The sequence below is a fragment of the Myotis myotis genome, unplaced genomic scaffold (assembly GCF_014108235.1).
Source record: "Myotis myotis isolate mMyoMyo1 unplaced genomic scaffold, mMyoMyo1.p scaffold_m19_p_12, whole genome shotgun sequence".
In the NCBI taxonomy this organism is placed as follows: Eukaryota; Metazoa; Chordata; class Mammalia; order Chiroptera; family Vespertilionidae; genus Myotis; species Myotis myotis.
Genome location: NW_023416316.1, coordinates 15162557 through 15179275, shown reverse-complemented (window position 1 = coordinate 15179275; position 16719 = coordinate 15162557). Strand labels below are relative to the sequence as shown.

General features: G+C 36.5%; 1 protein-coding gene across 1 annotated transcript; it reads right to left on the bottom strand.

Moving 5' to 3' along the window:
- Positions 1 to 4883: 4883 nt before the first annotated feature.
- LOC118667754 (olfactory receptor 1L4) lies at positions 4884 to 5857 on the bottom strand. Its single transcript, XM_036331517.1, has one exon. It carries the CDS (start codon positions 5817 to 5819, stop codon positions 4884 to 4886), a length of 936 nt encoding a protein of 311 aa, XP_036187410.1. The 5' UTR covers positions 5820 to 5857.
- Positions 5858 to 16719: the final 10862 nt, after the last annotated feature.

The window sequence follows — 16719 nt, the reverse complement described above, 5'->3', positions numbered from 1 at the left end:
ACGAGGAATTGGTACACACTGCTGTGGTTCTCAGGCCTCATGTTGCTCTTCTGTTTGCTGGGATGAAGAAGGTGTGGGAATCTTAGGAATGCAGAATGGATGACCAGGACCATCACATCTCATACTGTCATTCTCTGGGAAAACCATGAATTTTAACTGCATACCTATTAATTTCTCACACCTGTGGATTCATACATCTTGCCTCTATTCTCTTCTGACTCCAGGAATCATCACACTCCTAAAGCAACCAGCAAGACCTCCTTTCACAGAAACAAGAGGACATTCACCCAGTTCTGTGAGTTTACATCTTTAAAAATATTTTTTTTTATTGATTTCAGAGAGGAAGGAAGGAGAGAGAGAGATATAGCAACATCAATGTTGCCAAGAGAATCATTGAAGGGCTGCCTCCTGCAAGGGGAATGTAAGACTGATGTATGGATTTAATTAGGAAATGTGGGGATTGAACCCACAACCCCGCTTTGTGCCCTGAGTGGGCATTGAACTGTGAATTCCTGGTGCATAGGTCAATGCTCAACCACTGAGCCACACCAGCCGGGCTGAGTTTACATGTTAATGACCATAGAGAGATAATTTCTAGTTTGGCCAAGGCCAAACCATAATAATTCACTGTGGCAGAAATAGAAGATGACCTGTGTCAGTTGTTTCTGCCTGAAAGTAATGTGAAACCCAGTCCCATTGACCCACACATGTAAACTCAGGGATACTCCAGCGATGGGTGCCTTTTAAAGCGACTTGATGATCAAATAGCTCCAAAACCAGGATAGCCCACAAACTCTCTTTCACAATAGCGCTGAACATTTTGGTGAATGTTTGGGTGCTGGTCTAAGGACTTTACCTACATTTCCTAATTAAATCTACACATCAGTCTTACATTCCCAGATTTTAAACCATCTTCACAGTTACATTAAGAATTTGTGTTCTTTCAACTTTTTTAGCTTTTAAGACATAGACACATAAATGACACAAATTCTGTAGGCACACACAGTACAGTAGGGGACAGAATGGCACACACGTGTGTATATCTGTATCTATAATATATGTGACATGTATATAACTTGATATATATATGTGTGTGTGTATGTGTGTGTTATCATTTTCTGTACATTAAAAATGATCAGGTATTATGTACTTCATGGGATTCAGTCTAATGTGTGTGATCATAGCCCACGCTCTCAATCATTACACATGGAAACTTCTCCTTTGTTGTTTGGAGAAGTCAAGAACAATGTATTTATTTTAGAGATGTGAGGACCAAAAGTTGTCCAAAATTTTCTTTGTCCCTTTACTAGCTAATTTAATTCTTTCATATTTATATACTTTCAAGTGACAAAAATTTTCATATACATTAACTTGCATTTAATTAATGAGTATTTACTGAGAGATTTGATTATAAACGGGTGCTGGATTTTATCAAATGCTTTTTCTGCATCCATTGATATGACCATGTGTTTTTTATCCTTCATTTTGTTTATGTGGTGTATCATGTTTATTGATTTGCAGATATTGCACCAATCTTGCATCCCTGGAATAAATTTCACTTGACCATGGTATATGATCTTTTTAATGTATTACTGGATTTGGTTGAGGATTTGGTTGAAGATTTTTGCATTTATGTTCATCAGGGATATTGGCCTATAAATTTTTTTGTAGTGTCTTTATTTGGTTTTGCAATTAGGGTAATGCTGGCTTTATAACATGGATAGGAATTGCATTGAATCTGTAGATTTTTCATTCCATTGATTATTTAATTTGCTTTGTAGGAGTTTTTTAGCTTGATGTATTATCACTTGTCTATTTTTGCTTTTATTACGTATGCTTTTGGTGTCATATCCAAGAAATCCTTACCGAGACCAATGTCAGTTAACTTTTCCTTTAAGTTTTCTTCTAAGAGTTTTATAGTTTCAGGTCTTATATTTTAATCTTTAATCAATTTTGAATTGATTTTTGGGAGTAATGTAAGATAAGGGTCCAATTTCATTCTTTTACATTGGATATATCCAGTTTTCCCACCACCATTATTTTTTTCTCATTGTGTATTCTTGATGCCTTTGTTGAAAATTAGCTATTCATGTATATTGGGTTTATTTCTGGACTTTCTTTTGTTCTATTGGTATCTATGCCAGTACTGTACTATTTTGATTTGGTAGATTTGAATATATTTTGAAATCATGAAATGTGAGGCCTCCAGTTTTGTTCTTTATTATTAACATTGTTTTTTCTATGTTTGGTTCTTTTTACTTCCATATGCAATTTAGGATTTATTTATCTATTTCTGTTAAAAATGCCAATTTTGAATTTATTTTGTGCCTACCAAAGACTTATTAGAATTTTCCCAAGTTAACTTCTGTACACCTAGTTTGGATAGAAAAACTTTTATTGAAGTCCTCAGATAGTACCTGTCCACATTAGTTCACCTTCTGAAGTGTAACAGAATGTCTTTGGGCATTGCCTCATATTCTGATAGACACCATAGTTCTGACTGAGAAGGTTAGGACTAACCTGAGGGCCAGATTGATAATTCTTTCACCTGACATGTTATTGCATGGTCTTATTATCTGGAATTCTCTTTAGTGTGAACTTTTTGGAATATCTGTAGGCTTACACATAAAAGATCTTGATTTCTTAGTGACTTATGTGTTGCTGAGACAAAGAAATCAGATGCTGATGGCAGAGTGAGGATAGAAATGAAACAACATGTTTCCTGGTACCAAAGGACTTTATAAGTTACCAGAAGCTATAATTAATGAGTTTATTTATTTAATATATTCCAGGAATTCTTCATATTCTAAAGTGGTGTATTATACTTGATTGAGCATGAGAAAACTATGGCATGTAAATAGAGGAAGTGGAAAGGGTACAGATCTTCTAGGCCAGCATCCCTAAGCCAAATGATTGGTAAGAGTTAGTGGTGACAGCCAGGTGTGCCTGTACAGATATGAAGATTACTGCAAATTAAATTTGTTGCATGAATTGCTGGTTGCTTCATGACAATTAGAAGAGAACATAATGACAGCAATGGTGGGGACCTTGATTTTGGGCCCTAGGTGTCCCTGAGTTTCATTAGGCCCTTATAAACTTCTTATTATATTGTTAGGGCAAAAGGACTTGTATTCAACTTTAGGTCCTGCTATCCACACGTTTATAATCCATAAAATCTGCTAGTTGTAAAAACATTTTTTAGTTTGGTTTTGTTAATTCTCACCTGAGGATATTTTTTCCATTGATTTTTAGAGAGAGTGGAAGGGAGGAAGGGAGGGAGAGAGAGGAGAGGACACACACACATGCGCGCACACACACACACACGGGGGGAGGAGGGGAGAAAGAAAGAGAGAGAGAGAGGAGAAACATTAATGAGAGAGACACATTGATTGGTTGCCTCCCACATGCACCCTGACCAGGGCCAGTATTGAACCTGCAACCCAGGTACATGCCCTTGACCAGGAATCAAACTGGTGACCCTTTGGTGTGTGTGTGTGGAGGGGGGTACGGGGGAGGAAAGGTAACATTCTAACCATTGAACAACACAAGCCAGGGCTGGTTGTAAAAACTTGATGAACTAATTGAGGCAAAAGAATTCCGGGAAGGATATATATCTTACTTTACTATTGTTATTGGCAATAACATAATCAGGGAAGGACTGATTAAGCAACAGATTTATACTTTTATGTATTTGTGAGTTGTTAGGATTGTGTAATGGCCATTAATGTTGATCACTGAATACTTTGGGCTCTCCATTTTACAAATACATTGTTGGATTGTGCCTTGGGCTTCATTTCGTTGGGTGGCGTCACGAGATTGGTTGTGGACAATGAGTTGTGGTCAGAAGTGCTGTGAGTCACTTCTGAACCTAAGTATTTATTTGTCAGACCAAATCTTCAAGAGTCTTTCTCAGCCTCTGACAGTGATGATTAATGCTTACAATGATGACTGCTCCATCAGGTTTGATCCTTGAGTGTATAAAATGGGCAACACCCATATACTTTTTTTTTTTTTTTACAGTGGACTTGCAGTGTGAATAAGAAATAGACCTTTGGTTTTAAGTTCCAAAGATTTTTGAGGTTGTTTATTCCCACAACAGAACCTAGCTATCCTGATTGATTTATATCACTATCCCAAGCTAAAAAGGGAACTTCAGTGAAGATTCTGGCCATGTGGAGAAAAGAAGAATCTGGCCATGTGGAGAAAGGAAGGGAAAAGGAAATGAATATTGAGAATTCACACTGTGATAATACATTGGCGTTGGTAAGATATACATCTGCTTTGTAAATTCTTTTATCTTTCCAGCGTTATCCTCCCTGCTCTCAAATTGAACAAGCTTCACAGGGCTCTTTACTGTATATCAAACACATCCCATGTGCTGATTGCCTCTACCTGCTTGGATGATTCTCACTGTTTTAAATACTCTGCTCATTTCCTCGTCTAATGAACTCCCATCTGTCAAAATTCAACCCAGCCTAAGGACAAATCTTAGGTTATTCCTCAAAGAGCCTTTGCCAATTCCTGACCAACTCCATATAATTTCTTATTCTAAAAACTAATTGAATTTTATAATTCCTTGAGGACTAGCTGATGTCAAACTTATAGAAGACATATTTGGAGAAAGCTTTATTCTACCATCTGGGTTGAAGAAACTGTTTTCCTGAAATTCGGATTCCTAGCAGTACCTACTCTGGGATTAAATATTTGGTCAAGTTCATTGATAGACACCAAGTGTCCTAGCTTCCAGGTCAATGCTCTTACTGCTATTCAACACCACCTGCCATGACCTCTGTGGGTGCCATGTGAAAAATAGTTAGGAAGGAGGATAATCTATCATCTCTTAGGTCACCTCCCCATTATGACATTCCATTGTATTGCTCTTTCTATGAGTGAATTCTGTCCCTTAGTTTCCTCAAACCGTTCTTCATATCTTTGTTCCTAAGGCTGTAGATAAAAGGGTTCAGCATGGGTATCACTACTGTGTACACAACTGTGGCTACCCGGTCCTTCACCACTGAGTACATGGACAGGGGCCTAAAGTAAACATAGATGACACTCCCATAGAATAAGATTACTACAGTGAGGTGGGAGCCACAGGTAGAGAAGGCCTTCCACTTCCCAGCTGTAGAGGGGATTCTGAGTACAGTGATGATGATTTGCAGGTAGGAAAAGAGAATGCACAAGAAGGGGGTCACAATGACTGCCAGTGTCTCGGTCATGACAACAATCTGGCTGGAGGAAGTGTCAGAACAGGATAGCTTCAGCACAGGCTGGGTATCACAAAAAAAGTGCTTAATGACGTGAGAGGCACAGAAAGACAGGCGGGACATGAGTAGCACACGGAACAGGGAGTGCACATGGGAGATGGTGCAAGAACCCAGCAGCATGAGGACGCAGCGCCGTAGGTTCATAACCACATCATAATGGAAGGGGTTGCAGATGGCTACCAGCCGGTCTATGGCCATAGAGGCCAGCAGGTAGCTGTCAGTGTTCGCAAATGCCATGAAAAAGTACATCTGGACCAGGCAGCCCACATAGGAGATAGACTTTGTCTCTGATAGTAAATTTACCAGCATCTTGGGCACAACAACTGTTGTGAAGCAGATATCCATAAAGGAGAGATTGCTGAGAAAAAAGTACATAGGTGTATGGAGCCGGGAGTTAGAGTAGATGACGAGGATGATGAGTACATTTCCCACCACAGTGACCAGGTACATGGTGAAGAAGATGGCAAAGAGCGGTTTCTGCAGTTGAGGGTTGGAAGATAAGCCCAGCAGGATAAATCCTGAGGTGCTGCTGCTGCCGTTCTTTATCTCCATGTCTATTGCCTTCCGGGACAGGGTTGGAGAAGCAGTGGAAGAGATATGAGCATCTTCCTAACCGCCAGCCTATGAAAAAAGCGCGCTGCTGTTTGTTAGGGTTTTAGAGATCATTTACTTCAAGAAACTGTAGAGAAATCGGGAGTAAAAATCTCACAAGGGAAACGTTTGAAAATTTCAAGTTGCTTCCTAGATGAGAAACTAAACATTTCTCATGTGCTCATAGGACCTCCCATGTAGCCTAATTTGTCTGAGTTTTCCCTCAGTTCTCTTTTTAAAGATTCTTCTTAGGTTGTTTTCTGACCAACTTACTAGCCACTTTTTTTTTTAATCCCATGGGAAGAGGCTGCTGGGTCCCACCTTTAATCATGATGCTTTCAAAGAAGGGGTTAATGAGGTCCTCTCATTAGGATCCTCTTCTGATAGTTCCAGGGGTCATGGTAGTTGGGATCTGACAAAAGTGAGCATCAGATTTAATCAGTGCTCCTTGGTATCCACAGAAATCAGATGAGAATATTTAAATCTTAAGAGAAAAATCTTCTTAATATATATTTAAATATTTCTGTTTGGCTAATATAATCTGGCCACTTAAATTATAAGTTTTTGTTCAAGGATGCCACTCAAAATAGAAATGTTACCAGGGATAGCCTATGTTATGGAGATTAATTATTTAAATATATTAATTTTTCTGGATAAAAACTATGAAGTCCTTATTCTAAACATTCAAAATACCTGAATATAAAACTGTGAATATAAAAGTCTGATTCCCATCAATATCATGGAAAGGACAAGTCAGTATGGCCTCTGTTACCATTATTGAACTGCATTGCTCAGATGGTAGTCTAAGCCAATTAAAAGGCAAAATTAAAGAAATAAGAGGCATAAACATGTGATTAGGTAAAATTGTCATTATTTTTAAATGACTTGTATATCTGGAAAAGTGCTAATACATATCTGAAGACTTTAATCATATGAAGATTTCACCAAAGTGGCCAGATACAAGATAAATACACAAATATTAATACTTTTCTTACATTAGGAAAATGCATGGAGAAAAAGTTTCAATTGGCAATGCTAAGAAAGTCTAAGAAATACTTAGGAATAAACCTAAAAGGGAAAATAAAAAGAAATGTGAAATATCTATCTGAAGAAACTATAACAGAATACAAAGTTATGATCTGAATAAATGTAGATATTTTGTTCTTAAAAAAGATTCAACATTAAAGAATGTCAACTTATAGATTACACATATAAGTAATATCACATAGTAATTGTCTTTTTCTTTCTGACTTATTTGACTTAGCATAATTTTCTTGAAATCTATCCACATTGTTACAAATGGCAGGATTTCCTTATTTCCCATGGATGAATCTAAAAAAGACAAACTCACAGAAATAGATTGTAGAATGGTGGTTGCCAGGGACTGGGAGGTGAGTGAAATGGGGAGATGTTATACAAAAGGTACAATTTTCCAGTTATAAGATGATTAAGTTCTCGGAATCTACTGTAGAGCATGGTGAATAAAGTTAACACTACTGTATTACACACTGCACAGATGATGTATTGTAGAATTGTGCATCTGAAACCTGTATAATTTTTTTAACCAGTGTCACCCTAATAAATTCAATAAAAAGGAAAAAAATCCCCAATAAAGTCATTTATACATTTGAAGTAAAAAAATACTGTATTAGATACTTGAAATTTGCTAAGAGAATAGATATTTATTTATTTTTATTGAGACATAATTGATATATAACGTTGTATAAGTTTAAAGGGGCAGAACATGTTGATTAGATTCATTTATATATTGCTGTATGATTACCAGCATAGCATTAGCTGACACACATATTATGTTACAAGTCACATAATTATCATTTTTTTTATGGTGGAAAACAATATCTAGTCTTTAATCAACTTTAACATTTATAGTACAGTATTGTCTATAGTCACTGTGCTGTGCATTAGATATCGAGGATTAATTTACTGCTTAGAAGTTTGTACCTCAAAACAGTATTTCCCCATTTCCTCTACCCATCCTCCCCAGCCCGTGGTGACCACAATTTCTACTTAAGAGAGTAGATCTTAAATGTTCTCATCACATAAAAGAAATAGTAATTATGTAAGGTGATAAAGTTATTAACTAACCCTACTGTGGTAATCATTTTGCAGTATATAACTGTATTAAATCATCTGTACATTTTAATTTATAGCAATGTTATGTGTTAATTATATCTCAGTAAAGCTGGAGAAAAGTCAGTTTTTCTTGAATTATAAAATTCAATGCACCTATAATAACACCCAAAGAGAATTTAAAGTGTTGATTATTTTGCTAGGTCAGAATATTTTAGATTAATCCTTCACAACCTGTTGAGCATCTTCACCTTAAGCTTTATTTTCATTCACAAGAACTCAGGATTGATTACAATGAAAATCAAACAAAAACCTTGCTATATCCTAGGTATTACAAGTTTATACCGATTTATGCAGCTTTGGTAAAACAATACCATATTTTAAAAGTTACTAGCTAATTTGAATGATAGTATCTTGCACATCATTTCTTCTTCACATATACATTTAAGCAATGTAAAACAGTGGTACCCCAAGGGAATTTTTTAAGAATTGAACTTATTAGAATGACTGACATCGGTTAATAAAATTATACTGGTTATATAGGTTTCAGGTGCACAGTTCTATAATACATCATTTGTATATTGTATTGTGTGTTCATCACCCCAAGTCAAGTCTCTATCACCATTCATTCCCACTATGCCCTCTATACCGTCCCCCACCCCCATTCCCTCTTACAATTAACCCCAAGGGAAATTTTACTGTCACTTTAAGTCATTCTAAATTTATCTAAAGGGCTAAATGGCTAAAGAAAGACAAGCTTATTCTAATTTAAAAAAATTAGAATAATAACAGAGAACTTTTCTAATCTAAAAATAAAAACACACAAATAATGAAAAACAATAAGAAAAACGTTCAGAGAAAAGCAAATTAATGGACCAACATAAATAAATTCTGTATATCTGTATTTATACATATATACAGATCTTAAACTCTATGGAACTTAGTATGTAATAAAGATTTATTTCATAGCAATGTAGGAAAGATGGAGTATTAAATAAGTGATATTTATGATAGTTGGCTGAGTCTTTGGAAAATATGGCTAGATTTCTAGCTAACCCACACATAAAAATAAAACTCGTATGAATGAACAATCTAAAAGTAAAATTCCAAAGTGTAAAGTAAGTTTTAGCAAAAAATGAAGGAGCATATTTTAATGGTCTCAGTATGGGGATGCTGTTCCAAGCAAGAAATAAAATATAGCGGTAAAAAAGACAAGTTAGTGTACTAAAATATGTAAAAATTGCACCAAAATAGACAATAAGTAAAGCTGAAATATAAACTATTGATTCAAAGAAAATATCTGCAACACATTTACCAAAGAAAACATGAGATGTTTAGCCCACTGGCAATTAGGAAACATAAATTACACTGAAATACAATTTTTACCCATCAGATTATCAGTACAGTTTTTGAACAACATTTAAAGGGAAAAAGATCCTCACATACATTAGTAATGAGAGGGTAATCAGGATAGACCTTTTGGTAGTTTCTATCAGAATTGAAAATCTGTATCTATCCAATAATTCCTCTTGAGTAAATCTATCCTTTTAAAATAGTCACATATGTGTAGCACAGAGATATGGACACATTTTTGTTATTACTTTGTTTATAACACCAAACAAACAGTACAAATATGCAAAACAATCCACAGAGGAAGCAACCTAAATATCAAATAGCTGAATTATTAAACAATTTGTAGTGCATTCTTGTTAGTCAGTATCATGCTGTCTCTAAAGAAATAATGGCTAACATTAGCCATCATATATTAGGACTCAATATATGCCACACATTGAACTAAGCATTTTGTGTGTCTTTTATAATTTTATTTCCTCCAAATCCTCTGATATCGACACTGTCATTATCCCTGTTTTACAGATAAAGTAATAGGATTTAGCAAAGTTGAGTAACTCACCAGATCCCACAGTGTGGAGGTGGCAGAGCTGTGGTTTTAATTCAGGCAGTCTGATGCGCAGAGTGGAAGCTACTCATTGCTAAGCTATGTTATCTCCATTACAGAACTGTCTAGGATATTTATTTAAGTGATAAAAGCAAGTTGCATATAGAATAATCCCATTTTGCTAAAAAATCTTTATTTTGTGTTTGTTTTGGTGTGTGTGGCTTCTTTCTGAAGTGAGATGGGAGGGATGGAGTGAGGAGTTTTTTCCATATTTAACTTTGTATTCTATTGTCTGCATTTGAATAGGCATGACTGACCAGCTAGGGATTGTGCAGGACCCTTTTTTCAGCTCTCTGAAATCTCTCCTTTCTGTCTTTTTTTTTTTTTTTTTTTTTTTTTTTTTTTTTTTTTTACAAATATGTCAGTTTAGCGATTTACCTCTCCCTTCCCAGCTGTTCTAGATTCCAAGGAAGTGGACATTTACTAGTAAAATATGCCCATTGGAATTCTTTTCCCTCAGCCTCAACATACCTCTAGTCTCCATCTGATCAACCAGAGGTGCTTAAAATGGGACTTATGCTGGAAACGAATCGCTTGCGTTTTTTTTTGCTGAGCTGGCAGCACCTCACCCAGAAGTTCCCTGTTGGAGATGCCCACTTCATTGCAGGCTCTTCCCTGTGTATTGTCAGCGCTTACACATGCCAGACACTGCTCTAAGAACTTCACACCCAGTAGGTCATTTAGTCTTTACAGCCCTTCGCTTTATAGATAATGGAAGTCAGGTACAGGGAATTGAAGTGACTTGCCTAAGTCCACATAGCTAGAAGGAGTGGAGTCCAGCTTCGGAGTGTGTGCTTTGAACCCCTCCTTGCATTATCCTAACTTCCTTGTTTACTTGTTTCCTGGCTTTGGAGATGGAGGAGAGAAGAAGATAGGATGAGGAAAGGGAGGAAGATCACTTGAATATATTGATGCCACAGTCTCTGATCCCCAAACCCTTCAGCCTGCCTACCTGTGGGCTGACAGAGGAGATTCAGTGTCCTGAACTTGGGGCTTGCCAGGGAGTTAAGATCAGGCTCTTAATCTCTGAGGACAAAGGCTGCTAGAAGTGCTCATATAACTTCAGAAATGTGCCAGCTCTTCTCTCCATCTACTGTGGGAATTGACAGAAAGGGAGACCCAGGGGCCTGCCCTCCCAGCAGGCCAGAGCCCTGGGGGCATTGGTCCTGCGGTCTTCCTAGGGGAAGAAACATTACTGATGCCCGCGCTGAGCTCTGTGCCCAGGAGTTTGTGGGGAACCTGGGCTCCAGAAGTGTAGCCTCATCCCTGGGAAGGGAATTAGGGCCATGCAGCAGCAGGGGTGGAGCTGTGTTCATGCACATATGTGTTCACATGCACATGTACTCTCTGTACATGCATGTGCTCCTGTGCATGTCTGTGTGTAGGCTTATGAGTACCTACCTAGAAGGAGAGGTGATGGTTTCTGACATCTCTGAGGTTCTATGTCTGTATGTATGACTGTCTAGCTGCAGATGTAGTGTTATGGGGAAGGGATTGAGGTACTAGCTCTGGAGACAGACTGAATAGCTTCAGATACTGGCTCTGCCTCTTATAAGCTGTGTGAGCATTTGCAGAAGTTAACCTCATTTTGCTTTGTTCTTGTTTTGTTTGCCTTTCCCAAATATTTTATTGCTTCCATTTTTTAAGCCTGACTGCTTTTTCTAAAATATGTTTTTATTGATTTTAGAGAGAGAGGGAAAGGGGAGAGAAAGAGAGAGAGAAACATCGATTGGTTGCTTCCCATATGCACTCTGACCAGGGATTGAATCCGCAACCTGGGTATGTGCCCTGACCTGGGATCGAACTGGTGACTTTTCAGTGCAGGGGGATGATGCTCAACCAACTGAGCCACACCGGACAGGGCCTGACTACTTGTTTTTAAATGCCAGTTCCAGGCCTTAACTGGATAGCTAAGTTGGTTAGAGCGTCCTCCTGATATGCCAAGATTGTGAGTTCTATCCTGGGTCAGGGCACATACAAGAAGCAACCAATAAGTGCATAAATAACTGGAAAAACAAATTGATCTCTCTCTCCCCCACCTCATTATTAAATAAAATTTAAAAATAAAATAAATGCCCATTCCACCAGTTACTAAGTGGGTGAATTTGGGTAGGATATTTAGCTTCACCAGCTCACATTGTCCTCATGTACAAATGGCATAGCAATCATAACTTTCAGATAGATATTTTCCTTTAAATAAAGATTTTATTTTTAGAGCCCTTTTTATGGGTTCATAGCAAAATTGATCAGAAAGTGCAGAGATTTCCCCTACCTGCTGTCTCCATATACATATGGCCTCCCCCTCTATTAACATCCCCACCAGAATGATACATTTTTAAAACTGATGAATCTACATTGACATATCACCCAAAGTCCATAGTTCACATTAAGGTTAATTATTGGCTTTGTACCATGTGTAGATTTTGACAAATATACATTGACACCATTATAGTATCACAGAGAATAGTTTCACTACCCTAAAAATTCTCTGTACTCCACCTACTCATTCCTCCTTTCCTTCTAACTCATGGCAACCACTGATCTTTTTACTGTCTCCATAGTTTCACCTTTTCTTTTCTTCCAGCTACTGAAGGACACTTGGTCCTTCCAAGTTTGGCAATTATGAATAAAGCTTCTATAAACATCTGGTTTTTATGTGGGCATAAATTTTCAACTCCTTTAGGTTGATATGAAGAAGAGTGATTGTTGGATCATATGGCAAGAGAGTATGTTTAGTTTTGTAAGAAACCATTAAACTATCTTCCAAAGTGGCTGTTCCATTTTGTATCCCTCCAGCAATGAGTGAGAGGTCCTATTGTTCTACATCCTTGTCAGCATTCAGTGTTAAAAGTGTTCTGGATTTTGGCAATCCTGATACATGTGTAGTGGTATCATACTGTGGCTTTAATTTGCATTTCCTTCATGACATATGATACTGAGAATTGTTTCATATGCTGCCCTAAAAATCCTCTGTGCTCTGCCTATTTATTTTTTTGGTGAGGTGTCTTTTTTTTTTTTCTTCTTTTTTCTTTTTTTATTATTAGTTAAGGTATTACAAATGTGTCCTCATCCCCCCCATTAACCCCCAACCTCCCCCCCACTGGTGAGGTGTCTTTATGGTTTTTGGCCCACTTTCTAATCAGTTTTTGTTTTATTATTGTTGAATTTTAGAAAGAAAACCTTTTGATACACATCTCAGTCTCATGGAGCATAGAGCAGGGTGGACAAGGGTGGAGAGAAGAGTAAATAGAAAAATGGAAGCTGTCCTCACAACTCCGTTCATTTTCCATCTGGTGACCACAGTGGTCTTTATAAATTAGAAATAATTTTGTAATTATGTGGCCACTTCTCTGCTCTACATCCTTCAAAGTCTCCCCCTTGTTGACAGATTGTTTTTATTTATTTATATTTTTAATATATTTTATTTATTTTTTACAGAGAGGAAGGGACAGGGATAGAGAGTTAGAAACATTGATGAGAGAGAAACATCCATCAGCTGTCTCCTGCACACTCCCTACTGGATATGTGCCCGCAACCAAGGTACATGTCCTTGACCGGAATCAAACCTAGGGCCCTTGAGTCCGCAGGCCGACGCTCTATCCATTGAGTCAAACCGGTTAGGGCCAGATTGTTTTTAAAGTGGTTTGTTATGGTATATAACTTAATGGAATTAATATGGGAGAATGTCCATTTTACTCATTTTTTAAGGAGGAGGAAGGAAGCATTTAAAAATACGGCATGGAATAAGAGTTTTGGCTGAATTTTAGTGATAGAGCATATATAACTTGAATGTTTACGAGTTTCTCATCCTTCAGCAGAGTCGCTTCTTTCTTGAAAAGTCATCAGTCTTGGGGCCAAGCTCCATGTTCTAAGACTGAATATCCTTGCTGGCCTTCTCATGAGCTTGTGACTGCTGCTGCTGTAGTTCTCTTTGGCTTGTTTCACTGCAAAGTGTGACTGAGGTCATCTTTTATTTCTCAAACACATACTGATTAGGGATATGTATTAACAGATTCCATCAAGACAACAAAGCCCTATAAGTAGTAAGTTTTAGAGGGTGACCAATTGGTCACATAATCCATATTCCTGGATGGAAAGATAATATAATAAAAATGACAAGTCCTCCAAATTAATATATATTACTTAATCATTATATATATTATTAATTATTTATATATAAATTATTATATTATATAAATCACATATAAAATTATATAAATTATTATATATAATTAATTATTATATATATAAATTATATATATATATATATATATATTAGTCAGTAGACTCACAAAACTTCAGTAGGATTTCTTTTTAAATATTTTTTTTCAATTATAGTTGACATAAAATATTGTATTAGTTTCAGGTATACAACCCAATGATTAGACATTATATAACTTACTAAGTGATCATATTGATAAATCTTACACCCATTTGACACCATATATAGTTATTACAATATTATTTACTATAGTCCCTATATTGTACTTTACATCCCCATGACTGTTCTGTAGCTACCAATTTGTGCTTCTTAATCTCTTCACCATTTTCACCCATCCCCACAACCCATCTCTCATCTGCAAGCTGTCAAAATGTACTCTATATCTAGGATTCTGTTTCTGTTCTGCTTGTTCAATTATTTTTTTTTTTTTTTTTTTTTTAGTTTTTAATTTTTTTTTTTTATTATTAGTTAAGGTATTACAAATGAATTATTTTTATTTTTAAATTCAATTGGTGATAGATATGTATTTATTGCCATTTTATTATTCAAATTTTTGATCTTTAAAAAAATTTTCTTCCTAAAGAAGACCTATGTAATACTGGTTTGGTGGAGATGAACTCCTTTAGCTTTCCTTTGTCTGGGAAGCTCTTTATATGTCCTTTGATTCTAAATGATAGTTTGCTGTATAGAATAATCTTGGTTGTAGGTCCTTGCTTTTTATCACTTTGAATATTTCTTGCCATTCCCTTCTGGTCTGCAAAATTTCTGTTGAGAAATCAGCTGACAGTCTTATGGGAGCTCACTTGTAGGTAACTAATTGCTTTTCTCTAGCTGCTTTAAAGATTCTCTCTTTGTCTTTAACCTTTGGTTTTAATTATGATGTGTCTTGGTATGGATCTTTTTGGGTTCACCTTATTTGGGACTCTGAGCTTCCTGGACTTATATGTCTGTTTCCTTTACCAGGTTAGGGAAATTTTCCATCGTTATTTCTTTTACATAGGTTTTCAATTTCTGGCTTTCTCTCTTTTCCTTCTGGCACCCCCATGATGCAAATGTTGGTGTACTTGAAGTTGTTCCAGAGGCTCCTTATATTACCCTCATTTTTTTTTGGAATCTTTTTTCTTTTTGCTATTCTGATTGAGTGTTTTTTGCTTCCTTATCTTCCAAATCTATGATTTGATCATCTATTTAATATATTGCACTGATGATTCCCTATAATGTACTGTTTTTAAAAAATATATTTTAAATTGATTTTTTAGAGAGAGAGGAATAGGGAGAGAGAAACATTGATGTGAGAGTGAAACATTGATTGGCTATCTCCTGCACGCCCGCTACCATGGATCAAGTCAAGGCATGTGCCCTGACCAGGAATCGAACTGGCAACCTTTCGGTACACAGGATGATGCCCAACTAACTGAGCCACTCTGACCAGGGCCTGTAATGTATTCCTCATTTCAGTAATGTATTCTTCATTTTTGAGTGGTTCTTTTTTTGTGTTTTCTAGTTCTGTTCTTATGCTCCCTATCTCTGTTGAAGCTCTCACAAAGTTCATCTGTTCTTCCCCTAAGTTCGTTGAACATTGTTTTTTTAAAAAATCCTCACCCTAAGATATGTTTTTATTGCTTTTCAAGACAGGAAGGGAGAGAGAAACATCAATGTGAGAGAGAAACATTGATTGATTGCCTCCTGTATGTGCCCCAACTTGGGATTGAACCCACAACCTAGGTATGTGCCCTGACCAGGAATTGAACTTGCAATCTTTTGGTGTATGGGATGACACTCAAACCAACTGAGCCACCAGCCTGGGCAGTGCCATTACTCTTCATATTTGTAAATGTAAAGATATATTTTTATAAAAACCAGTTTTTCAGGTAGGATCAAGAGACTTTCAGTTTTACTTTATAACTTCTGTTTAAATTTCACAACTGTAGTGTATTCATGTGTTATCTGTATACTTAGGAAATAGAAAAGAGAAATATAGAAGGCCAGAAAAGTAGAATTAGAATATCTTTAACTTAGTGCCTTATGGTGTCTTCTTGCTATCAAGTATTGACACACAGAAAACGTTAATGATATATAAAACTTCTTTGATATATAAAAACATACCTAGGAGACAGGGGAAGAAGTTCATTAATTTGCTGAACCCTAAAATACCAGTTCTAACAAATTTCACAAGCCAACTGGGGTCTTCTAAGGGGATCAGTGGTCTCGACCTGGCTGTTCACTGAAATCATGTGGGTGCTTTAAAACTACTGATACCTAGGCTACAGCTCAGCGATTCAGACTTAATTAATCTGTGTGTGGCCCTGAGCATCGGGATCTTCTTATATGCTAAATATGTGGAGGATAATGTTATTCAAAGAATACAAGGAAAAAGGATCTGGCTAGAACTAGCTTAAAATTCTGGACTACTACTCAGCCATAAGAAAAGATGAAAAAGAAAAGAAAAGATGAAATACTGCCATTTGCGACAACATGAATAGATTTTGAGAATATCATGGTAAATGAAAAAAGTCATAGAAAAAGTTAAGAACCAAATGATTTCACTCATATGTGGGATATAAAACTGAAAGAAACAAATGAACAAACAA